Source organism: Microtus pennsylvanicus, chromosome 7, assembly GCF_037038515.1.
Source record: "Microtus pennsylvanicus isolate mMicPen1 chromosome 7, mMicPen1.hap1, whole genome shotgun sequence".
Classification (NCBI taxonomy): domain Eukaryota; kingdom Metazoa; phylum Chordata; class Mammalia; order Rodentia; family Cricetidae; genus Microtus; species Microtus pennsylvanicus.
In genome coordinates, this window is record NC_134585.1 from 107,039,150 (window position 1) to 107,064,271 (window position 25,122).

At 47.8% G+C, this 25,122-nt stretch overlaps 1 protein-coding gene across 4 annotated transcripts; it reads left to right on the plus strand.

The window, feature by feature from the left end:
• Positions 1–535: 535 nt before the first annotated feature.
• LOC142855046 (glutathione S-transferase Mu 3) lies at positions 536–24,673 on the plus strand. Of its 4 annotated transcripts, XM_075981633.1 has the most exons (14): positions 542–633; positions 912–987; positions 1,572–1,636; positions 1,928–2,009; positions 2,106–2,206; positions 3,309–3,404; positions 11,437–11,547; positions 20,142–20,217; positions 20,646–20,710; positions 20,983–21,064; positions 21,159–21,259; positions 22,215–22,310; positions 22,503–22,613; positions 24,223–24,673. In XM_075981633.1, the coding sequence occupies exons 1-14, from the start codon at positions 598–600 to the stop codon at positions 24,310–24,312; spliced, it is 1,188 nt and encodes a 395-aa protein (XP_075837748.1). In that variant the 5' UTR covers positions 542–597; the 3' UTR covers positions 24,313–24,673. The 4 variants fall into 4 exon arrangements, with proteins under 4 accessions (XP_075837746.1, XP_075837748.1, XP_075837745.1 ...); XM_075981631.1 differs by lacking the exons at positions 11,437–11,547; positions 20,142–20,217; positions 20,646–20,710; ... (3 more) ...; positions 22,503–22,613; positions 24,223–24,673 and adding exons at positions 3,487–3,597; positions 4,796–5,269 and having other exon boundaries at positions 536–633; XM_075981630.1 differs by lacking the exons at positions 542–633; positions 912–987; positions 1,572–1,636; ... (2 more) ...; positions 3,309–3,404; positions 11,437–11,547 and adding an exon at positions 19,764–19,913.
• The last annotated feature ends 449 nt before the right edge of the window (positions 24,674–25,122 follow it).

Sequence of the window (25,122 nt, forward strand, 5' to 3'; positions counted from 1 at the left end):
GAGTCCTCGTTTTTCTTAAAGAAAAATACTGAGACTAGCTGTTTTCTGATTGTCGTGGACTGTCTGATGACTTTAGGTGGATCATAGAGCTGTGGCGGATGAGCCTGGCAGTGACAAACCAGCTGTTCTGGATGCAGCAAATGGGGCTGGATTGAACTTTCAAGTCGGGGGCTACCTGCATTATGTCTTGTTCAGAATTGGACCTTCCTGAATGACAGATTTCCACAGTCTAGGAGTGAAAGCCAAGTTCTTCAAGGAAAGAAAGTACCTTTAGCTTTTGGGGCACCTCTCAGGGGTCGGTGGCAGAGAAGGCGCTAAAGGAGATTGGAGGACCCTCCCCTCCCCTATCAGAATCCTGGGCCTGAGACTGCACGGCATCTTTCTCCTGCCTCTCCCTGGGTGGGGGTGTGGCCCTTTGGCTTCGGGTTCAGAGTCCCTGTGAAGCCTAGAGTTAGAGGGTTAAAGGCTGGGCCTGAGTTGGGTTAGGGCATGGAGGGCGGGACCGTTTACAAGGCCCCTCCCACCTTTCCCTTAGTCCTTTAAAGTTCCCTTCTCAACGTTTCTGAAGGCAGTCTGAGAAGACCACGGCCGGGCACCATGCCTATGACACTGGGTTACTGGAATGTCCGCGGAGTGAGAGCGGGGGTCCTCCTGATGGGTGGGACTAGGACTTGGGCGGGAAGTTCAGAGCCGCCAGGGCGGTTTTCCTAGCAGAGGGATACTCCACTTAGCTCTCTGGAGCTGTACAGGCGAGGCTGTGCCGGTGTGAGTGTGTGTGTGTGTGTGTGTGTGTGTGTGTACACACACCGCGGGGTGCCTGTGTTTGTGGAGTGTGGGAGGACTCATTTGAGAAGATGAAGTCATACAGTAAGGGTCAGACCATCTCCAGCCTTTGTGGTCTTCTCTTCCAGCTGACACATCCCATCCGCCTGCTCCTAGAATACACGGACTCAAGCTATGAGGAGAAGAGATACGTCATGGGGGATGGTAATGACACCTTTCTGGTCAGTCTCCTGCTTCCTTCCCTCTTGCCCAGTGATGCTCAGCAGTCCATGCCTAGCCCCTTAGTCCACAGGCCTGCAGCCCTCCTACACACAGTTGCAGCTACAGCCTGCTTCTTCCAGAAACCTCTTGAGGGTGGAATTTGGTGTTATGAACATTGGGAATGACCTGGTGTGATGGAGCTCGCCTTTAATTTCAACACTAGGGAGGCAGAAGCAGGTGGATCTCTGTGTCGTCAAGGTCAGTCAGGTCTACAGAGTGACCGAGTTCCAGGACAGCCAGAGTTATGTAGTTGTAGACCTTGTCTCAAACAACTAGAAGGAAAACAAAAACACTGGAGATGAAGGTCCTGATCCACCGGGTTCACTACTGGGGTCCTATTGGGTCCAGGCTCCCCTTATTACCAGCTGTTTACACCCCTCTTTTCCAGCTTCGATGGTGACTTAGTGTGAGAGGTTACAGATCCCTCAGAGTTTCTTGCTCTCTTGCTCCTGACACCTTGGGAGGGTGGGTGCCGGAGGAAGAGTTAGACCCTGGGCTGACTTCTTTCCACATCCTCTTGTTTACAGCTCCCAACTTTGACAGAAGCCAGTGGCTGAGTGAGAAGTTCAATCTGGGACTGGACATTCCCAATGTAGGTGCAGGGAAGGGGAGATTTGGGGGAGCTGCGGTGTCCCTGCCTCAGCTCCTTGATTGCCTGAGGACATTTGAGATCCATGTGTCAGCTCTCCTGCTCCCATTCCAGGGTTCCACAGAGTTTTTGTGATGTTCTGTGTCCTGGCTCTTCCATTCAGTGTGCGTCGAGCTCTCACGGAGGGTTACCCATGCCAGACACACTGAGTATCAGGCACCATGTCTGTCCTCACCCAGGAAGGGGATTTAGGGTCCTCATATCCCATCTGACTGTCCCTTATTGCTCTTCCAGCTGCCCTACTTAATTGACGGGCCCCACAAGATCACCCAGAGCAATGCCATCCTGCGCTACCTTGCCCGCAAGCACAACCTGTGTGAGTGGGGCTGGCTGCAGGGTGGGGCATGGGGGACAATCTCCTTGTCTTGTCTGGTGAGGGATGCTGATGGTGAATGTCCTGTGTGTGCTGCAGGTGGGGAGACAGAGCAGGAGAGGATTCGTGTGGACACTTTGGAGAACCAGGTCATGGACACCCGCATCCATCTCATGATAGTCTGCTGCAACCCTGACTTTGTGAGTTGCCCGTGGCGGAGCGGGCAGGGTTGGGAGCAGGACTGAAAGGCTTGCATTCAGATCTGCAGCCTCCTCTTTTAGTTACTGATTCTCCAAGCTCTCCTTTCTTACCAGCAGAGTGACCCTAATAACCCAGCGAGATAGCACAATGACACCGTGAAACTATCACTTCCAGAGTAACTTGTAAGATATGGTTGAGATTCTATAGAGTGAACTTTCTGACCCTAGACATTTACTGTGTCGTTAAAAATCCCTGATATTTCTCTCGTTTGATGTTGTTTGACTGCTTCCACGTATCATCTAACCTGGTGTTCCCACTAACAATTCCTCTCAAAACACAGACTCAGAGGATAAAAATAAGGGCTAGAGAGGTGGCTCTGAGGGTCAAAGTCTTCGATGTGTAAGTCTGAGGACTTGATAATGAATCTCCAGTACCCACATTAAAAACAAGTAGACCCTGGCCGGGTGGTGGTAGCACACACTTTTAGTCCCAGCACTCAGGAGGCAGAGGCAGGCGGATCTCTGTGAGTTCGAGGCCAGCCTGGTCTACAAGAGCTGGTTCCAGGACACACACACACACACATACCTCCTACAAACATGTGCAATGGTTTCCCACATATACCTAGTACTTTCCAGGAGTTCTGTCTTTGGCATCAGTCATGGTCAGAACATCCTCCCAGGAGGCAGCTCAGGGCCAGTCAGAGGACCTTTGCTGTTCTTCTTGCCAATATTAGTGACTGCTCAAATCTGGTGCATGCTGTGCAAATGTATGATCTGTTCTCATGCGCCCCCACAAGTCCAGGTATAACCGTCTTCTCCCGGGATCTATAAATCCTTTGTTCCCGTGACTCCACTGGATCTCTTGGACCATAGCATCCACGATACTTAGGAAGTCCCGGATGTGACTCACAGCCCCTGGGTACCAGTGGGGACAGAGTGAGGGACAGCGGAGCATTCCTGTCTGTCTTCCCATCACCGCTAACAGATGACCTCTGCTACTAATAAAATGGGAATGATACTCATAAGCCTAGGTCTTAAAGGCCAGCAGCCTTCCTGCTGGGAGCCTGAGCCTAAGGGTGGTGACAGCCATTTTCTGTCTCAGGAGAAGCAGAAGGCAGAGTTTTTGAAGGCCATCCCCGACAAGATGAAAATCTACTCGGAGTTCCTGGGCAAGCGGCCATGGTTTGCAGGGGACAAGGTAAAGAGAGGGAGGTGGAAAGAGGAGCTGCCATTCTTCCCAGATTGTCAGATGCCGGCCACTCACCCTCAGCTTCCTACAGATCACCTATGTGGATTTCCTCGCCTATGATATTCTTGACCAGTACCGCTTATTTGAGCCCACATGCCTGGATGCCTTCCCAAACCTCAAGGACTTCTTGGCCCGCTTTGAGGTGATGCCCTTTTCCTGCTTCCTTTGCTTGACCTCCTTCCTCTCTTCCTCAATGCTTTTCTCACCTGAGACTAAAGGAAAGCAAGTAGGAGTTTTTTTTTGGGGGGGGCTTTCTTTACAGACCCTTATGGGGGCAAAATTTACCATTTCAAAATCCCCAAAGGTGTTGGTGGGGGGACATGCAAATGCCACAATCCTGGGACAGTAGAGAGCTGTAGAACCCAGACTGTGAGATGAATGTGATACTCCCCATAGCTGCTGAGCCTGGTCTGGAATGTACCGGACTTCAGTCTCGAGTTGTCTACAATGGGGAGTCTGAGGTCTTGATCCAAGGGTTTTTCCTCTCTGCAATCTGTTGACCTGGTTCATTTTCCACCAAGAAAGGTTGCGCTTTCCCACCCGATTCTAATCTGCTTTGTTCTGGCCCAGGCTGAGTGCCCTAGGGGTATGTCCAGTCGCTGGCATGGCTCTAGGGTGGGTGTGGAGAAACACAGTGCCCCTTAGCCCAGGTTGTGTCTAGTTGGCCGTGGATCTTTTACACCCTCTGCAATTGTCTGTGTATTCTCCAGCTTGGTGTTGATGCCTTATAGCACAACATACAGTCACATGAAGTGGTTCCTGTGCTGTGGGTACAGATGAGGGCAGCCAGGGTGCAGTGAGATTGTCCTTAGGAACCAGCTGAAGAATTGTCAACGCTGCTCTCGGGAAACCATTTAGAATGATACTCAGCCTTTCATTCAGGATTTGCCAAGTGCCTGGGTTCCACTTATCTTCCTGGTATTTTCTTCCTGTTGCATCCCTCATGCGTGTGTCAATACAATCTAGAAAGAACTTTCCGGTGGAATGTCTGTTGGGGGCGTGGGGAGGTCGAGCGGGAGACTGGCAGCCCCAGAGTCAGGCTGACTCCAGCCCTGTCTTGGTCACTACCATGCGAGAAGGGGAAGTTGGTTAACCTCACTGGACCTCTGATTGCTGGTCATGGTGTTTCCTGAGCCTGTGTTGTAGCCTTTAGTGGGTATAAAGCACCTTCCTGGGGTCTAGTCTTTCTTGTATTATAGGAATTGAAGAGTTCTCTTGCCAGGGCTGGGAGCTAAACTGGCTGTGCTGTGCTCCAGGGCTTGAGCTTTTGAGAAATGAGCTTTTGAACCTAGTGAGGCTGCAGACCTGAGCTCCTGCTGTGCTTTCTTCCCAATCTGCAGGGCCTGAAGAAGATCTCTGCCTACATGAAGAGTAGCCGCTTCCTCCCAAGACCCGTGTTTACTAAGATGGCCCAGTGGGGTACCGATTAGGTCCCTGCCAGCCCCTGCCATGCTGGCACCCACAGGGAGGATCTGTCCACACTGGCATCCTCCAGGCCCTGGGACAGCTGGCCTTCTGTACCGCTGCCTCATTGTTCCCGTTTCTTTCTCCTTTCCACAAGACTTTGTCAGCCCCCTGCTTCCTAATCAGGCCTGTCCTAGTCAAGTCCCTGTGGTTGACATTCTCCCTGCTTCTTTCCACCAAGGCCCCTTCTTTATTTGTTTCCCAACTGACCACACAGTCCTCTTCTGTGATTTGATGTCTGCCCTTAACACAGTTCCCTAGAATTACCCTACAGGTCAATACTGTTTCAAGTTCCCCAGTGGCAGGGCTCCCCCAGGCCTGTCTCATCTCCAATAAAGCCTGAAACACACTTGCTCTGTGTTGTGCCTTTTTCTTTTTGGACTTGCCAAGTGTCACAGCTGCTTCCAAGAGTCTGAGCTCTGAGCCTGTAGTGCCCGGTTCTGAGGAGTCTAATGAGACTGGAGGAAATTTGAAACATCTTGCTTCTACTTCAAGACCCTCACAGCGGGGAACAAAGCTCTCTAGAGGACAGAATATGTTTGTCTAGACTCTAGTTCACTGCGACGTGTACTGGACTCTGACCTGTGAAAATGAGTGAATGGGGCTTAATGAATGATGATGTGGCAGGTGGGAGTGGCCAGGAAGGATTTTGGATGGTCTCCCTACCTTCACATCCATGGCTGTGTCAATATTGGGTTTCTAGGACATTGCTTTTACTGGGTCTTTGATGTCCTCTTCTGTCTTGCAGCTCCACTGGCATGGGGACCTTCATTCTTGGTTACCCTTCCTATTTCTGGAAAGGGGATTGAATTGACCCTTATTCTCTATAATTTATTGTCAGTAAATCTCCTGGTCAGTGAGGTTTCCTATGTCTCTATTTAACATTGTGTTATTCAGACAGTTCTTGGAGAACTGTGATGAGTCTGTGACCATCAAACCCTTGTTTTCTGCAGACCTAATGCAATTGGCTACTGTTGCATTCAGGGTTTTACCTCAATGGAATGGTTGACTCCTAAGGCCTGCATGGCTCTAGGATAGACCTGACTGGGGCAACTGGAAATGAAGAAAGACTGAAACAAGTCCAGAAGGAACCGGGATGGGTAGGCCATGTACTCCGATGGAGATACAATAGCCACCCAGAAATTCAGCGTGTACAGCTGAACAAGAAGGTGGGTTTATAATTTACAGATGATCTAGGATGCTTGCCAGCTAACCTCTCTAATGTCTGGAGAGGAGCAGTCTCCATCCAACACAGTCGCCCTGGAGGAAGAAGCTGTAGTTGGAACTTCTGCACATACTGGCAGCATCTATTGTTGGGCCACCAGAAAGCCTTGTCTTCTGAGCCTGACCTGGAGAAGGCCTTGTCATTCTCATCGGTCTGAGGCATTGTGGTTCTTGATATAGGTATGTCCATATGAGCAATATACATTCACTCAGACCTCATCTGCTCTTTGAAGTTGATATTTTATGTCAAATAGTCAAATAGACTGCTCTGAGAGCTCCCAGGAAGTGTGTAAAATGTATGCTGGTGTGGCCTTGGTGATATTTCTAGGAGTGATGCACTTTTGCCTCAGTAGACTGAATAAGAAGGATCACTCTTATTTCTGGGGTTAGGTACCACTCATGGGCACAGGGCTTAGTGGAATCAAAGCTGGGTGATGTGTGAGTTCATTCTGTCACACCCAGGCATCCCTGGCCTGGTCATGTGCATTCTTTTCTCAGGCTCTATCTGGTGCTTTCCTAGTGCTTCCTGTCCAGTCAAGACCAATTCCACCATGGGCTTTGTGGGGTCTCCTGCAGTCAGTGGAAACTGGGAGGCAAACTACAGGAGGCCCTTTCCATTAGAACTAATGTACGCAGATTCACAGAACCCACAATAGCATGCCTGCACCTTCTATTGATCCCATCTCATGGATCCTGGCTGAGCTTGGAGGGCAAGGGCCGAAGTATTGGCAGTTCTTATAGATCCTCTCACCCTTATTTGTGGAGAATTCCAAGTTTTTTTGGTGAACATCCAGAAGGGCAGCCTTGCCAATCTTGTAGTTTTAACTTATAAGTAACAGTTTGATCAGGTTTAGAAAAAAAAAAAACAAACCAAAATCTTGATTTTTGTTAAGATTGTGTTTCTCTGGTTATATTAATGAAACAATGTATAGTAGGACCAAGAGACCAATATCCTAGGAGAACTCTGTTGACTTAAAGATAATTTTGATAATAGTGTATTGAACTTTGACCATAGTAGTTAATAACTTTTAGGCACAAACACACATCATCCACAGGCCCTGAATAATATATTCAGGCTGTGTACAACTTTACTTAAAGTTTAAAAAAATAGTCTTCAACTTTTCTCTTTTACTTTTAGTACAAAAAATCTTGTTTTAGTATACAAAATCCACCCTTGTTACAGATTTTTACCCTCTTACCAAAAATATATTTATTTTTATATTTATACCCTTTTCAACTTCTATTTTGTAATAAGAGTTTAATCCAAATTACATATGAGGCACAGTGTAGTAAATTAAGATTATCTGTACATGTATAGTCAAATTTCTAAGCTTTGTTCCTCCTGCAAGTCTTGGGAACTTCTCATCATTTGGATTTTAATATCTTTTCCCCCTATGGTCTCACAGATTTTGAAAGTAAGAGAAAGTTTTATATTCCATGAAAGGTCTGCAAAGTTATCAGTGACCTTGAGCACGGAACATTCCCTGTAAACAAGAAAAAGGAGAAGAGAAAGTCCACAGAGATTCAAATAACTTTAAGTATTAACCATCTAATTGCAGCATTAAGTACAAAAGATGTGTATTCATTATCCATTATGTCAGTCAAGTTCCTTTAGATATGGCAAAGACAACTACAGACCAAGTTACCTGCCCTCCATCACTTGGTTGTGAACCTTCAAATCAGTTCTTTGCATTTAAGTGAGAACACCGGCACAAGGGACAGTGTTCTTTGGTGTCAGGCAGTTAGACTAATACTAGGAGACTTTGAAGCCATCTGAAGACAAACTGAATTGTCATATATGATCAGCTCCCTGCCTTTCTGTTTCTCTGTAAGAAAGGATAACATCAAGACTGCAGATTTCAAATACCAAATGAGGAGATGGAAGACAAAGGTATCAGGGCTTTGCCGAGACACATTAAGGGAAGGTATTTCTTCCTGGTCAGTTGTAGAATCTGAGTTCTACATCTGGCCCTGGGTACAGTCATGACATTCTAAAATGTTCAAAATAGAAGATTACAAATATGTACTATTGTCTCCTCCCTTAAAAGTTATCCAAATAGACTTGTCAATGATCTGGCCAGGAGATCACATCCTCAAGAAAGCTGATATGCCCGAAGGCATGTCAAGAGATGGGAGGAATAATTATCCCATGAATGAGATAGCATATTTACATATCCCAAAGTGCCTCCCTTAAAGCAGTTGATTATAGATTAGAACTCTCAGCTACTGTGTCTGCCTGTGTGCCGCCATGCTCCCTGCTATGAGGAGAACAGACTAAACCTTTGAAACTGTAAGCAAGCCATATATATATATATATATATATATATATATATATATATATATAGTTGCCATGGTCATGGTGTCTCTGCACAGCAATAGGACAATGACAAAGACAAATACTAAAAGCCCAAGCAAGGGGACTTTGGCTCTTGAGGAACACTGGCAGGATATTGTATTTGAATTTTAACCTCAAGTCTCAGGTCCCACAGTGGCATGAAGAGCAATTAAGCCACCCTCTTGTAGGGCCCTGGTCTCCCTTATTCCTGGGGTGCATTCACGGGGACAGTTTAAGATCAGCTAACTAAGCTTCCTGTGTGTTTCTGTGCTCTCCCAGCCCTTCCTGGTGGTTAGCTGCAGGGCATTTACTCTATTGTTAATATGGTAATTTCCCACCTGCCTGGGAGGAGATCCTTGTGCAGCAGTTAGGTACAAAAGGACTTCCCCAAGTCTGAATAAATGGCATTCGGCTGATCTCCTTTCGACTGACCCTGGTCTCTCTGTGTGTTCTTTCAATCTCCAGGCCCTTGCTCGACTCGCGTTCGGTACAGTGGTGCGCGAACTGTACCGAGGGTGTAACACAAAATCGGGTGTTACACCCTCTCATTCGCAGACACACAGGAATCAGGAGCCTGAGCTGATGCAGGGGAGCTGGAGAGCTGAGAGCCTGACCTTGAGCCCCGAGATCCTAGGGAGCTACTGCAGGGCCTTCTCTCTTACAGGAGTCTGTAACCCCTTGGAAGTGGGGGAGGTGTCTGGTTCCTTGGGACACGTGCTCAACCTCCCTAGCAAACTCCAGCTGTGAGTTCTGTGCTTCCTCCCACGGTGTTGGTGAGTGCGAGGCTCTGCCAGCAGACTGCTGCTGGAGGCGGTGGGAAACCCTGAGTCCCCACCAATATGGCCAATGTACTGATTAATTTATATGCTCAGTAGCTTGATAATCAAAGACCTGCAACTCCAACAAAATCCCCTAGAGGAAACACAGAGACTCTAGCGGTGCTGTTTGTCACTGCCCTGGGGTCATTCCCACGTCACCTCTTATTCCTGTGACTCTAGACTGTGGGACAGCATGTTTTGATAGCTTTCAGAGGAGAGGAGTCCTGGAAACAGCGATAGGTGTTGGATTAAACTCTCAGGTTGGGGACATGTTTTCTTGGTCCTTATATTGAGGGATGACAGATTCCCACAGTCTAGGTGTGAAAATGGAGCCCTGTAAAGAGAGGAGAGAGAGTTGCCTTGTTCTCTGCCTATCTGGCCAGGCTCCAGGGCACTGCCAACTGCCTGAGGACCCAGCAGGGGGAGGGGTTGTGGGCAGCAGGCCTGCCAGTCACCGCCTTCAGTATCTGAATACTCAGACCTGCCCCTGAAGATTATTGGGTTTGGACTGGATTTCACTACAGTCATGTTAAATTGGGCTTCAGGTCTTGAGGGTTGGCCCATTTAGGAGTGGAGCAGGAAATGCATGCTAGCAGACACTGCCCCCCTGTGCTCTGGTATCAGAAAGTAAAATCCATCCTGACTGAAGCCAGTCTGCTCAGACTCTAAGGCTAGAACAGAAAACACGCCCGTGGCTCTGGATTATTGGGATATCCATGGGGTGATTTAAAAGGTTGGGCTGCTGAGTGAGGAGAGCCCTGGATTGGGGCAGAGAAGAGTTAGGCTTGGTTCCAGGAGGTAGAACCTCTTCAACGCTTTTTAGAATCTCCTACCTGTTCCCTGTCAGGAGTCCTATGCGTGCTCCTGTTCTATTGCTAGGAATAGAGATGGAGGCTTTCCTAGAGGAGGCGAAGGCACACATTTAGAATCTCACTAACTGTGACTTTTGTTACCGGCCGTCTCTCTCAGCTGGGCCATGCCCTCTGCCTGCTTCTGGAACACACAGAGACAAGCCGCGGAGAGAAGCGCTACACCTTGGGGGAGAGTATTGATGGCAATGGTCAGATTCTTCTCCAGCTTCTCACCCATTCTAATCCTCCAAGTTTCCTATTCAGCCAACACATTCACTCCTTAACCCCCAGATCTTAATGAACAAACACTGTGTAACAATGCCTAGAAACACTTAGTATTATTGTGACAGCCATGGCTGGGCACTTGGTTCCTATATAATAAATTTACATATTCAGAATTGAATTCTTCAACTTTGAATGTGATCATGGCTGTGTGCCATCTTGCCTAACTGGTCACACACCATCTGTCTTCTTGAGTGCATAAATTCAAACCAGGATAAAACGAGTCTAATATACTCAGAAATGTACCTAACAGTTATTCCAGAGCTGAGTCCCTGATAGAAGCAGTACTAGGGCCTCTCTCCCAAAAAGGCAGCTCATGGTCAGCCTGAGGGCCTTTGTCCCTTTCAGCATCAGACATGGCTCAACTTTGCTCATGCTACACAAATATTGACCCTACTCTTGTGTTATCCCTTAGAAATAATTTGGTCTCTTTTCTTGAAGTTGTTAACTACTTTGCTTCTCTGGTTTCACTGTACTTCCAGGTGCAGAACCCAACAGCTACCCTAATATCCTGGGTGTAATACACCATGCCTGGTGCGTGTCAGTCAGGACAGATTCAGGGATAGTGTGGCATTTCCATCTAACTTAGACATGAATGTGTCATTTTTCATGTTAACCTCTGAGTGAAATCCTCTACCAAGAAGGCATCTGATTAACAAAACAGCAATGCATTACATAGAAACCTGCACACTGCCCAGGCCCAATCTACACTTCTGCCCAGTCCTGTGAGGTCAGCCTTTCTCCAGAGCTCTGGTGTCTGATGGTGTGACAGCTGTTTTCTGCTTCAGGAGAAATGGAAGCCAGGGTTATTGAAGTGCCTCCCAGGTCAGTTGAAGCTCTACTCTGAGTTCCTGGGCAAGCGACCATGGTTTGCAGGGGACAAGGTAAAGAGGGTAAATGGTGAAGAGGAGGAGGAGGAGGAAGAGGAGGAAGAGGAGGAGGAGGAGGAGGAGCCGCCATTGTTCCCAGGCTACCAGATCCCATCCCACTGACCCTGCTTCCTGCAGATCACCTTTGCGGATTTCCTCATCTATGATGTCCTGGACCAGCACCGTATATTTGAGCCCACGTGCCTGGATGCCTTCCCCAACCTGAAGGACTTTGTGGCCCGCTTTGAGGTGATGTCCTGATCCTCCTTCTTCTTGGATGCCCTTTGCTTCCCCCTTTCCAAGATACTTCTCTAGTTCTGAGGGTTAAAAGAAGAATAAGAAGGATCTATTGAGCCCTGGCTTTCTGCCAGGACCCATGACCAGCCTCTTAGGTCTGTGGAGTCAATTTACCATTGCAACAACAACCTGGATAGAATTAGATGCCCCACTTTAAATGAGCTCCCAAAAGAGGGACATGTGGTCTCCTTTTCTTCCTCCTGGTCATCGTGTTTGTGCGGCTCCCCTTTGGGGCCATCTGAGAGCCCAGAACTCCCATTAAACCTGCTATTTCTTAATTTGGCTTGACTGGGAATTTTGCATTGGCAGGGAGCTCACATTAGGAAATATTTCTAACGATCTATTCTTCAACTCTATCAAAGACTCCAGAATGATATAATATTATCTAAGTTAACAGGAAGTGCATTGTAAGCAACTTCCAAAACTCTAGAGTTGATAGAGACGTCTCGCCGCCTGGACAGTTACCCACAGTTCTTTTTTATTGTGGGCATCCATCTTTAGCCTACTGGCCCATAGTATCCAGCAGACTTTTCCATGAAGCAGGAAATCTCAAAGACAGTTAAACCTATACTGCCAGTTTGTCTGTCACATTTTCTGTGTCCTGCAGAATGTCTGTAGACTCTTTTATAAAGCAGGAGCCCTGAAGGACTGTCTCATTTTTCAGTCCTTTCTCTGTGGGCCCTGCATGTCCAGTTCCTACAGCATAACATCAAGCAGTCCAAGCAGGAGCAGTTTCTTGCCCAAATAGCTAACAAACTCCATAAGGAGCCTCTTCGATACCCATCTTCCTCTTGTAGTAATTGGTGCTGCCAGGAGCAGATATACCTCACTGTCATGAAAAGTCCTAAGTTCTTAAAACATTATAAATACCATATTCTGAAGGTCCCTGAAAGATTTGAAGAATATCTATCTAACTGAAATATATTTCTATATATCTAGAAAACCTAACTAACATGACTACATAGACTATTATAGATGACTCTCTATTAACCTATATTTCTTAATTATACATTACATTTTTAAATGAGCTGCACAAACACAATACCTTAATCAAGAGCAGAAATATACATATAACAAAATTGACCTTAAATTTATATCAATAGACCAAGATCCATACCAATGCAAAGTATTCGTCTCTATATTGTATCCCTGTTTAAATGTAAACAAACATTTATAAACAATCATTTAGGGAATTTGGGCATAGTTCTCTCCAAACTGCTTCCTGCTTTTTGTTGGGTGAAGTATTTTTGGGGGTGTTTATGGTGAACTTTCAGGGACTCTTGGTCCATGAAACCACATTAATCTGGAAGGAACCCACAGGTTCTCATCCTCTGTGGAAGCAAAAGCTGTGGGCATTTTGTGTTAGCTCACCCACAAAGAATTGTGCTCACTGGGGAAGCATCCTTTGATGGTGGCCAGATCCTGGGTTCTGGCCTTTGTCAAGCACTTCCTATCTGTAACTTGTTTGGAACAGGTTGGAGGTCAGCCTGCTAGACATTGTCCTTGTGCCCAGTTCCAGCTGCTGCCTACAGCAGTTAAGAAATAAGCACTCATAGACAGGATGTAAGGGTCACTGTGAAATAAGTGATTAATTAAAAGGTAAAACTTGTAAGATAAGAGAAGAGATTGTTTTCTTTATTCATTGAAGACAAGGATTGATCAATCTGGTAAGGTCAAAATCCTTTAAGTCAGTCTTTATTAAACATTACTGACTCATAAAAGCAGACAAAAGGGTAAACTGTGTGTCTCAGCCACACTACAAGAGTCTTCTTTTTTTGTTTGTTTGTTTTTGTTTGGTTTGTTTTTTGTTTTTTCTTTTAAATTTGTTTTTGATTTTGGGGGGAGGTTGCAAGGGCAGAAGGCTAATTCCAGGGCATGGGGAGATAAATGGGATCAGAACACATGGCATTAAATCCATAAAGAATCAATAAAAGTTAAAACAAACAAGCGAACACACAAACAAAGAAAGTTAACTCAAACACAGATGGAATAACAGGAAAAAGGGAAGCTAAAGGAAATAGGATAAAAGTTAAGTAGGTAGACACAAATATCCAACAAGAGTAAGAGTGTGTGAGTGTGTGGTGTGTGTGTGTGTGTGCTTGTGCATGTGTAATCAGAGTTTGTCAATATCAGATTCTTTTTCAACCATTCTCTACCTTACTATTTATTTATTTATTTATTTTGACTTTGTCTTACACTGAGCCTGAAGCTCAGTGATTTGACTAAACTGTCTGGCTAGCATCCTGCCTCCTGCAGGCACTGAAATCAACAGGCTCGCACTTCCTAGCCTGGCTTTCCCACGGGTGCTGGGAATTGGACTCAGGTGGTTGAGCATGTAGTCTGCAGATACTTCGCAGACTGACTGGGCCATTCTTCAGCCCCTCCTGTCTTTTCGGATTCCTCTGCTGGATGCCAGTCTGTAGAAGTCACACACGACATCCCATGAACGTAGTCCACACACAGTGACTGCCACAAAAAGAAAACCAGACAACTCCAACTTGGGCAAAGGACTTAAATGGCCTTGTCTTTTTCTTGCAAAGATATGCAAGTGTCTATAAACACACGAAAAATTGTTCAAAAATCACTTGGAGAAATATAGAACAAAGCTACATTCGATATCTGCCTGATACACACCTGATTTTTCACTGTCACTATAGATGGTAATTATGTAAAGAAATTAGAGCATTTTTGCTTTGTCTCTGGAAATGTAAAATGCTACAGCTACTATGTTCCTCATAAAATAAATGATAGAATTTCTTATTATGTGCCAATTCTTTTTCTAGATATATGCTCAAAAATTCAAGGTATATATACATATATATATAGCGTGTGTAATGTATATGCACATATAATATACAATAAATATGCACCATATATAGTGGGTTTAAATGATCATTTTGACTTTTTTAGACAAAATTTCTCTATTGAATAGCTCTCAAACCGGCCTAGAATTATTTGTGTAGCCCAGGCTGGCCAAGACTTGTAATCTTCTCGCCTAAGCTTCCTGAGTCCTCAGGATTACAGGTATGTGGTAGCATGGCCAGTTCAAATAAGTGTTTGTTCATGTTCAAAGAAGCATTATTCCAATGAATAAAACATGAATGCAACCCATGAACCCTTTTTCAATTGAACGTAGAAAGAAAATGCAGTATAGAATTACTGAAGAATAGTTTTCAGTGTTAAAGAGGAGGGATATTTTGACACGTGATGAAACTTAGATGCAACTTGAGACATGAAAACTGGTTTAAAAAACAAAAACAAACAAACAAAAAACACCACCACAAACATTTTACAATTCTGATTATGGCGCTTACTTTCCTTATCATTCTGACAAAATACTGGGCAGTGAACAACTTGAGAGCAAAAAGAGTTACTTAGGTTGACATTTCAGAAAGTTCAGCCCACAGTCCCTTGGCTCCATGTGCTAAGGCAGAATATTATGGTGGCCAGAACATGTTGGGATCAGTGAGACCCCAGATCCTGAATTTCTTGTAAACAGCTTGTTTTCCCCTGATCTGAGTGCCTACAGCTGCTCTGAGCACTAGACCTTCAGGAGTTCCTGATGGCAGGAGAGTGGTTTCTGGTGGGTTTGGCTGGGGCGTGGCTATCTCTATATAATCTGCCCCTGAACACAATAAAGGGGGCATTCTTGGGGAATTCAAGGATGACCCGTGTCGCTGTCTCTCTGTCTGTGTGTGTCTGTGTATTTTAACCTCTAGCCCCTTTCCCGAAGCTCGGTAACTGGGTGCCAGCGCACAGAGCGCAGACACGGGGGCGCGGTGCGCGGCAAGAACATACGGAAGGGGCTGTTTTTCTCTTCTTGGTGGATAAAGCGGAGGGTGTGACAGAAGGGTTCACAGACTGGACATCTGCAAGGGACTGTTCCCGGGCATCTCCTCTTGTAGCTTCGGGTCATAGTCTAAATTTTCCACCACCTCAAAAGATAGTGCTACCTCCTACTCAAGTGTTCGCGATATGATCCGTATTCGAGCTCTAACATATGAGGAAGACAGAATAGTCATCAGGATGGTGGCTTCTGGGGACCGGAGAGCGCTGACAGCACCTCCAGCTTACACTAGAGCCACAGAGTGAGGACAGCTGCCGACATGAATGCAGGGCCATACTGAACCGGCACAATGGCAAATGTGATGTTATAGAACTGACCACAGTGAGAGAAAGCAAAGAAATATGGGTTCCCAGCGGTACCCACCCCCAAATTCAGATGTTCCCATGAAAAAGGCAAGCCGCTATAAGCCAGAGGCTACTTTAGATTTGAAATTTAAGTGTGATTATTAAAAGAATCAAGAGTAACTTTGTTCTCATTGCCAAGGATGAAATAAATAAGGCAGCTGCAAATGAAAAAGCTCTCTGAACACTGTGTTCACACTTAGGAGAGATAAAAAATATCCACTTGAAGGTCTCTGCTAGAAGAATGCTACAGATTGAGGCAACAAAACATGATTTGCTGTTGCTGGACTCCCTGGGCTCCCTCCATTGGTAAGCCTCTGTCTCTCTAGGATGGGGAAGGGGACAGGCTTTCTTAAAAACAAACCAACCAAAGTTGGGGAGGAACCGGCTCAGAGCTGGCCTGGTCAGTCTGGTCTCACTTTCTGCTACACTTCTTTGCCTATTTTCCCATATTGCATGGTATCTGTGGAGGAGAATTCAGCCCAAAGAGAAAGCTATCTAGATAACAGTTCATTTCCCAGGGAGAGGCCAGGAGACTAAGCCTCTCTACTCTGTGGAGTCTTTCAGGATCTCAGCTTCCTTCTTTAGGGTACTTTCTCCTTGTTAGGTTTTCAGGTTCAAGAGGAGAAGGGGGCACTGTGTGGAGCTGACCCTTAAGCAAGAGTTTTGCTAACTATTGGCAGGGGTCTGAAGAAGTTTCAGGCTCCTCCCTCTAGGCAGGCAGAGCCTGTTCCTTTCAGGTCCCTGGAGAGGCAAGTAAAGAGGAAGGGCTGTATCTCAAGGAACCCGGTCCAAGGTCAGTCAGTAACTAGACTAAGAGACACAATTATTTTCTTGCATTTCTGGCATAAACAAGTGCTTGGAAGTCCCAAGGACGTTTCTGGACAAGGGCTTTTCAAAGAACAAAGGGACCTAGTTAGTACACAATAGGACAGTGGTCCTGTCTTGTGTGCTGTCCTCTGTTTAGGGCCTTGCTACCCAGAGGGGCACATTAACAGGGAGGGAAAGACTTGCTCCCTGTCTATGTGCCCTGACACTCCTGTTTTTAGAAGAAGCTGTATTTCAGTTAGAGAGAGAGAGAGAGAGAGAGAGAGAGAGAGAGAGAGAGAGAGAGAGAACACAGGCCAAGGCAGAAGTTCTCAACATATAGAGGGGACGAGGGGCAGCTTATTGGGGAGGCTTATGGCAATATGCCATGACCAGGCACAGGGTCACCTAGGATGATGTCAGCTTGTATGAGAGGGGCTGGCTGCAAATTGCAGGGATAGGGGACGGGGAGGTCAGAGGCCATCGCTTGAACATACCAAAGGGGAAATACTGGACATCAGTCGTTGTGTTGGCTACACGTGGACAGACAGACATTTTGAAGAACCACGCTGAGAGTATCTCCAGTCAGACAGCAGGAACCTGTTTACTCCAGACTTTCCACAGCATCTCACGCCTCCTGCTGGACAGGGCCAGGCAGGGTTTGGATCCTGCACGCAGGCCCTAAGTCTCCTCTGACCTTGTTGAAGCCACTTACAGCCCAGGTCATTCCACAAGCTGTTCACAGCACTGTTATTCGTCAGGGTGAGGCTGAGTGGATTCTCCGCAGAGTGGATCTTCATCTCCCAGAGAGCTCTCTAGAACTTCTTCTGCCTATGGCCTGTGCCACAGCCTTGTTCCAGCTGGTTCAAATATTCTCTGTACCCAAGGAATTAATAGATTCCATCAAGAGGAGTAGTTTAGGATGGAGCCCCTGACTTCCTCTGCTCACCTGTTACCTGGGGCTGCCTGTTCAGATCTACCAGTGAGTTTTCTAGTAGTCAGCCCACAGGCAGTCAGAGGACCTCTGCTTCTCTCTCTCTCTCTCTCTCTCTCTCTCTCTCTCTCTCTCTCTCTCTCTCTCTCTTTCTCTCTCTCCTCTCAGCCTCACTTACTCCCCAACTTCACAGAAACGGTCAAGTATTTACTGTGCCTCTGCCTCCCCACTGAGTTAATTTTTGACTTTATGACCCTGAGCCCCCTGAGCTGTACATATGTGTTCCTGCGTGTGCACATGCGCACACATGTATGTGGAGGTGAGAAGCTGACGTCTGGTGTCTTCATCATCCCTTTGTATGTGGAGTTTAAGACGTCTCTCTCCCAGATCCCGGAGTCTGCTGAGTCAGCTGGACTGGCCGCAGGAGTCCGCGAGATCCTCATGTCACCGCCTCCCCAGCGCTGGCTCTTATAAAAACCTTCTCATAAGAGTTAGCACTGAGATCCTAATGTTGCTCTAGAAGATACTTATTAAGTGAACCATCCCTCCTGCCATCTTGTGTCTGTTTTAAACATTCATTTATCACTGATGCTAAGAACCTGGAAAAGGGAGCCTTGGTTCTCAGGTAACATTGGTAGGGTTTTGTCTTTGAGGTTCTACCACGGGTGCCACGATGACTTGGAAGACATTTGAGCCACCCTCTTGTACCAAAACACACATGAGGCATGAGCTGGGCCAGGGCTGAAACCAGTGAACTGGGCAGTTGAGCGTTTGACTCTTAGGTCTTTGGGTCCTCTGCAGAATCTGTCAAGGGCCTCTCTGGACAGAATCCTGTTGTCCCTTAGAATTAGGAGAGGTGTCTTGTCCCTCCTGGCTACTGTGTTGTTGAGTTCAGGGGGTCTGTCCATGATGGTAGAACCCTTTCAGTATCGCAAGCCCTTTGTATCTGATTCTTGGATTCTTAGAACTAATTCACAAATAAGGCCAAAGTACTCATTAATTCATATAGTCACTAACTTGTTGACCAAAGGGCTGGGTCCCGGTGGTCATTTGAATGAGAATGGCCCCATAGGCTCATATGTTTAGGTGCTTGGTCCCCAGTTAGTGGAGCTGTTTGGGAAGGATTAGGAGGTGTGACCTTGCTGGAGAAGGTGTGTCACTGGGGGTCTGCTTAGAGATTTCAAAAGCTCATGCCATTCCTAGCTAGCTCTCCTTCTGCCTCCTGCTTGTAGATCAGATGTCAGCTCTCAGCTACTGACCCAGCACCACGCCTGCCTGTCTGCTTATCTGCTGCCACGTCCCTCGCCATGATGATCACAGTCTTCCCCTCTGAAACTGCAATCCTTCATTCAATGCTCTCTTCTGTAAGTTGCTGCAAAGTTGTTGTGAAGAGACACCATGACCATGGCAACTCTTATAAAGGAAACATATAATGGGGCGGGGTGGGGGGAGGCTCGTTTACAGTTTCAGAGGTTCATGGCCGGGAGCATGACGGCAGGCAGGCAGACATGATACTGGAGCTGAGAGTGCCGCATCTTGACTCAGAGGCCACAGGAAGTGGACTGACTGCCACACTGAGCGAAACTTGAGAAAAGAGACCTCAGAGCCCGCCCCCACAATTACACACTTCTCCAACAAGGCCACACCTCCTAATAGTGCCACTGCCTTTGGGGGCCACTTTCGTTTAAACCACCACAGTTGCCTTGGTCATGGTGTTTGTCACAGCAATAGGAAGGTAGCTACGACAGCCCCCCACGTGCTCCCAAAGAAACACCAGGGAGTGTCTGGGCCTGTCCCGGGTCGGGTCGTTCCCACTCCACTGCACCTGTGCCTCCAGGCTGTGAGGACAATAAAGCCTGGAGTTTGTCACACTGGCAGGGTCTTTTCTTCCAGTGATGGGGACAATAGATTCTCGGGTTGAGAGAGTGCCTTTTTATCCCTACGTTGAGATCTGAGCCTCACTGAATGACTGATTCCCACAGTCTAGATGTGAAAACCCATCCACAAGGAAAAGAAAAGGGCAGAACCGGTCCTAGCTAGCTCGTCTCCAGGGATACTGCCAACTTCCTGAGGATCCAGCAGGGGGCAGAGGGAGCAGGTCTGCCAATCATCGTCTTTGGTATCTGAAAACTTAGACCCGCCTCCGGATTATAGATCCTGAGCTTGGATTGGCTTTCATTTCCTCTGTCATGGTGGGCTGGGCTTTATGGTTGGGTGGTTGTCTCGTTTAGGGGCGGGGCAGAGCTGCTCTGGAAGCGTTTTCAGACACTTGATGCTGGGCACCGCTATCTGAAAGAGGAGTCTTTTCTGACCGTGGCCTGACTGCACAGTCTCCAAGGCTGGACTAGAAATCATGCCCGTGACTCTGGGCTATTGGGATATCCGTGGTGTGAGTGAAAGGTTGGGTCGCTAGGTGGGAAGAGCCCAGGGTCAGAACACAAAGGAAGATTCTCTTGAGCCCTTTACCTGCCTCTGTCAGAACCACCCTGCGCAATCGGTCCCCTCCCCTTGCCTCCCTCCCTCTCCCCCACCTCTCTTTGTAGTAAAAGGTGGGGAGGCTTTCCTAGAGGAGGCGAAGGCACTAACTGTGACTTTTGTTACCGGCCGTCTCTCTCAGCTGGGTCACGCCATCCGCCTGCTCCTGGAATACACAGAGACAAGCTACGAAGAGAAGAGATATGCCATGGGGGACGGTAATGACGCTCTTCTGGCCAAGTTCTTCCTCCAGCTCTGCCCATTGGTGCCCAGCGGCTTCTGCCTAGTTCCCTATTTCTCAGCTCCGTAGCTCTCCTCCAGACGAACCCAGAGCGTATCCCTTCTAGAGACTTCTTTGAGGGTGCAGCTTTGCTTTACAACACAGAATCTTGGTTGTGGGATGTTGGCCCTTTTCTGGCTGTAATCGGGTGAGGTTCACCCAGCACTGGCCTAGTGCTTTTGTAAGCCTTGGCGATGTAAGGCCTACAGCCCTTAAGGCCCTATTCAAGCGCACAGCTCTGGGATGGAAGGGTTACTGGGTCAGACTGCATATTCCCTGCACCAGGGGTCCTGCCCTCCTTGGAAGGGTTCTGGGGAAGGAGGCTTAGAGGCAGATGATCTTTTTGTCACATCCTCTTGTCTACAGCTCCTGATTATGATCGAAGCCAGTGGCTGAATGACAAATTCAAGCTGGGCCTGGATTTTCCCAATGTAGGTGCAGGGAAGGGAGGTTTGGGGAAGACATGGCATCCTCACCTCATCTCTTTGCCTGGATGAGGGGGTTTGGGGTCAGAGCTTCTGCTCTCCTGCTCCCATTCCTGGTGGCTGGGCAGTGTGATGGGCTGTGCCCCAGCTCTCTTTCGTTCGGTGTGCAGTGTGTTCATAGAAGGCACACTGAATGTCAGACCCCATGTCTGTCCCCACCCAGGGAAGGGATGGATGGACCCCTCATCACATCTAACTCTCCCTGCTTGTCTTTCCAGCTGCCCTACTTAATTGATGGGCCCTACAAGATCACTCAGAGCAACGCCATCCTGCGCTACCTTGGCCGCAAGCACAACCTGTGTGAGTGGGGCTGGCTGCAGGGTGGGGCATGGAGGTCATCCCCCTGGGCTTGTCTGGGGTGAGGTGCTGAGGCTGTGTGCTGTGTGTGCTGCAGGTGGAGAGACGGAGGAGGAGAGGGTTCGTGTGGACATTGTGGAGAAACAGGTCATGGACACCCGCATTCAGATGGGCACGCTCTGCTACAGCCCTGACTTCGTGAGTTCCCACTCTGTGACATAGGCTGGGTTTGCAGGAGGAGTGAAGAGCTTATGTTCACATCCACAGCTGTGACTTCGTGAGTTCCCACGCTGTGACGTAGGCTGGGTGTGCAGGAGGAGTGAAGGGCTTGTGTTCACATCCACACTGTTCCTCTGGAATTTGAACCCACCCATACTGATTTCCCAGGCTTTCCTATCCTAACAACATGTTGAGCTGCCAACTCACCCTCATTTTGTCAATGAACACTACGTATCAATTGCAAGAAGTTGCGAGGTGTTGTCATGACACCCACGGTTGGAAACTCATTTCCTACAGAGTGAATTCCTGGGTTCAGTTCTCTTCAAATTTGAGCTTGTACCTCCTTGTCCAGTTCACACACCAACTACCACTCCTGGAGTTCACAGATGAAAGTCAGAGCGAAAGAAGTCATGGGTGTTCAGGAACATACCCAGCAGCTTTCCTGCAGCTGAGTCCCCAGTAGGAGCAAAAATGAGGGCCTCTTGCTAAAAGGCAGCTTATGGTCAGCCGGAGGACCACTGTCCCTTGCAACATCCGACCCTGTTCAACTGTATTTGCCCTACTCGATGTTTGAAAATTTGTCCTCGTACCATCTCTTAGAACTCACTTCTTCTCTTCTCTTGAAATGGTTAAGTACTTTGCTTTTCTGCTTCTACTGGCCCTCTCGATCAAGAAGTAGGAGATACCCACGAAGTCCTAGGTTAGATGTCAGTCGTGACAGATGCAGGGACAGTGTGGCATTCCCATCTAACTTCTGATCATCCCTGAGAGATGAGGCCCGTTAGCAGACAGGAGTCTAACCATGCAAACAGTGAGACATCAGACGGTGATAGCCCAGTCTTATTAAGGAGCCTGCTCCTTTGCACAGCCCCGTGAGGCCACTCTTCCTCCATTGGGGCCTGAATGAGGGTGTGACAGCTGTTTTCTGCTTCAGGAGAAACGGAAGCCAGAGTTCTTGAAGAGCCTCCCAGGTCAGTTGAAGCTCTACTCTGAGTTCCTGAGTCAGCGGCCATGGTTTGCAGGGGACAAGGTAAGGAGGGTAAAAAGTGAGGAGAAGAAGGAGGAGGAGGAGGAGGAGGAGGAAGAGGAGGAGGAGGAGGAGGAGGAGGAGGAGGAGGAGGAGGAGGAGGAGGAAAAGGAGAAGGAGGAAAAGGAGAAGGAGGAGGAGCTGCCATTGTTTCCAGGCTACCAGGTCCCATCCCACTGACCCCGCTTCCTGCAGATCACCTTTGCGGATTTCCTCGTCTATGATGTCCTGGACCAGCACCGTATATTTGAGCCCACGTGCCTGGATGCTTTCCCCAACCTGAAGGACTTTGTGGCCCGCTTTGAGGTGATGTCTTGATCCTCCTTCTTCTTGGATGCCCTTTCTTTCCCCCTTTCTAGGATACTTCTCTAGTTCTGAGGGTTAAAAGAAGAATAAGAAGGATCTATTGAGCCCTGGCTTTCTGCCAGGACCCAAGTTCAGCCTCTTAGGTTTGTGGAGTCAATTTGTCATTGCAATAGTAAACTGGATAGAATTAGATGTCCCACTGGACTAATAAGGGATCTGAGACTGTGGAGGACAAGCTGTTTGCTCAAGGTCCTAGTTCCAGCAGAGACTGTTCTGGGCTCCTGATTGCCTTTGGCATCTCTGATTTGTGCAAAGGGGAAAGTCAGGCCTTTGTACAGCATGGGCTTCCTGCTCAGGACCTGTGGCATGCAGAACATGTGAAGAATGTCTTTGTTCCTGCAACCATTGGGCAGAGACCAAGGCAGACTGATGTGCAGAACCAAAACATACTCAGTAGTCACACCTGGCCTGCAGAATGATGCAGTCGGCCTTGATTATGAATAGGGAAGCAGGGTGATCCCGGCCCGCTCCCGGGGATGAACTTATCTTGAGTTCTTTCGGTGGGTGTACTCTTGCCTCCCCCTCTTCTTTCATATCTTATGTTCCTCTATGAAACGAGGCCATACTTTTATTTTTATTCAGTTTCTTTGATTATCCCCTGTGTGTGGCCCAACAGGACATGCAAAAAATGTCCCTCCATCGTGGGACTGGGAGCAGCTGAAAGCAGTAAGCATGGCAGAGATGCATGTGATATTAGTAATTGCCTGGCACTCATCTCACAGTGACTCAGAGCCATGCTGAATTTTCTGGTTTCACATGAACAAGACCAGATTCGAAAATTAGAGCCATTAGCATAGCAACAGCTCTTGGCCTGGAAGTGTTTCTCCTTCTCCACTCTCCATGAAGGGATGCGTTCATTTTTTAGTTCTGGTCCACCTAGAGTGGTCTTGGGAGTGTGTAAGAACCGGCCTGGCAGAGGAGTGGGGTGTTTGCGGAGAAGCCCTTGTTCTGAGCGCAGATAGATGGCTGTGGCTCCTTGGGGGCTGGTAGCTCCAGCTCTCTGTTGGTCTGTAAAAATGATCTGTGCATTCTTTGCTGAGGTGCCCTGTAACACACTCTCCTGAATCAGAGCTAGAGATGAGGTTAGCTGGGGCTCAGGGAGAGTGTGCCCAGAGCTCAAAAGAAGCTTCAGGCGAGAGTTGGAGCTGACCACTCCTTGCAGACCCATTACCCCTCTCCGTTCACATTCAGGGTTTGCTGAATCCCTGGGTGGGACCTGGACTCTCTTCTAAGCCATATGTGCAAGTACTCAGCCCTTTTGGTTTTCTGGATCCTTGCTTCTTTTCATTATAGACATGGCAATCCAGCCAGGAGTCACAGTGCCCTCTATGGGATGCAGGGGGGAGTGCAGCGTGGCGGGCACAGAGCATGGGAGAGTGAGGAAGTTTCTTAACCTCTGGGTACCTCAGCATCCCTGCTAAATGGTGATGGTGGGACTGATTTTGCAGGGTGGTTGGATGGATTTTCTGCATCTGGATTTTAAACTCTCTTGGATGTTCCTAGAGTGAGTTTGCCCACCTGAGAGCCTGCTTTCTCATTCCTGCCGTAGGGCTTGAAGAAGATCTCTGCCTATATGAAGAGCAACCGCTTCCTCCCGAGTCCTTTGTACTTAAAACAGGCCATGTGGGGTAACAAGTAGGACCCACATTGCTGGTGCTGGCAGGGAAGATCTGCCAGTGCCCCTGACACCCCGAACACCAACGGGGCCGCAGCTAACTTCCAGTAACTTCTGTGCCCCAGTCCTCCATTCCTTTCTCCTTGCCTCCCATTTCGCACTGCCTCTTTTCACGCAAGCCTTGAAATTTCAGCTCCCATCCTTCGCAAAGACCCTTCCTTTTCTTACTTGTTTCTGTCGTGCTTCTTACTAGATAGACAGCCATTCTATTGCTTGGGGAAGCTGGGTTATTGCCCAAAGATCCATACTGCCTGGTGTACAGGTTCGGTCCTCAGAGTGGGATGGTCGACCTTGTTTGATCTCTAGTAAAGTATGAGCCACACTTGCTTCGTGTCCTGTCTTATTTTCTGCAATTCGCCGGAGGGATTGCATTGATGTGCACCCTTGTTCTGTTGTTCATGAGAACAGGTGGGTGATGGAAACAAGGGGGGAGGTGGGCTTTCAGGCAGGAGGAGGTAAGATCATGCACAGGGGTGGGAAATATGGCTAATCTGTTAAGGGCACTTCCTGTTCTTGTGTAAGATCTGGGTTTGGTTCCTACCACCCGCGTGGTGGCATGCAATGACCTGTAAGCCCAGTTCCAGGGAATTTGATGCTGTCTGTTGCCTCCTTGGACTTTCAAATACACTTGGTGCACGTGAATTTAGGCAAGCAGACACACACGCATAAATAAATCTTTAAAAGAGAGAGATCACAATGTCCCCTGACAGTGTTCACCTGGGTTTCCTATAGGAGTCCCTCATCCTTCATCCTGCAGTGTGCAGTACCTCTGTT

Bases quoted from the DNA above. Each gene is read 5' to 3' on its own strand.
- LOC142855046 (XM_075981633.1), top strand. From the start codon at position 598: ATGCCTATGACACTGGGTTACTGGAATGTCCGCGGA. The intron at 20,218-20,645 runs GTAATGACGCTC...TCTTGTCTACAG, and splicing joins GAGATATGCCATGGGGGACG to CTCCTGATTATGATCGAAGC. The intron at 21,260-22,214 runs GTGAGTTCCCAC...TTTCTGCTTCAG, and splicing joins TCTGCTACAGCCCTGACTTC to GAGAAACGGAAGCCAGAGTT.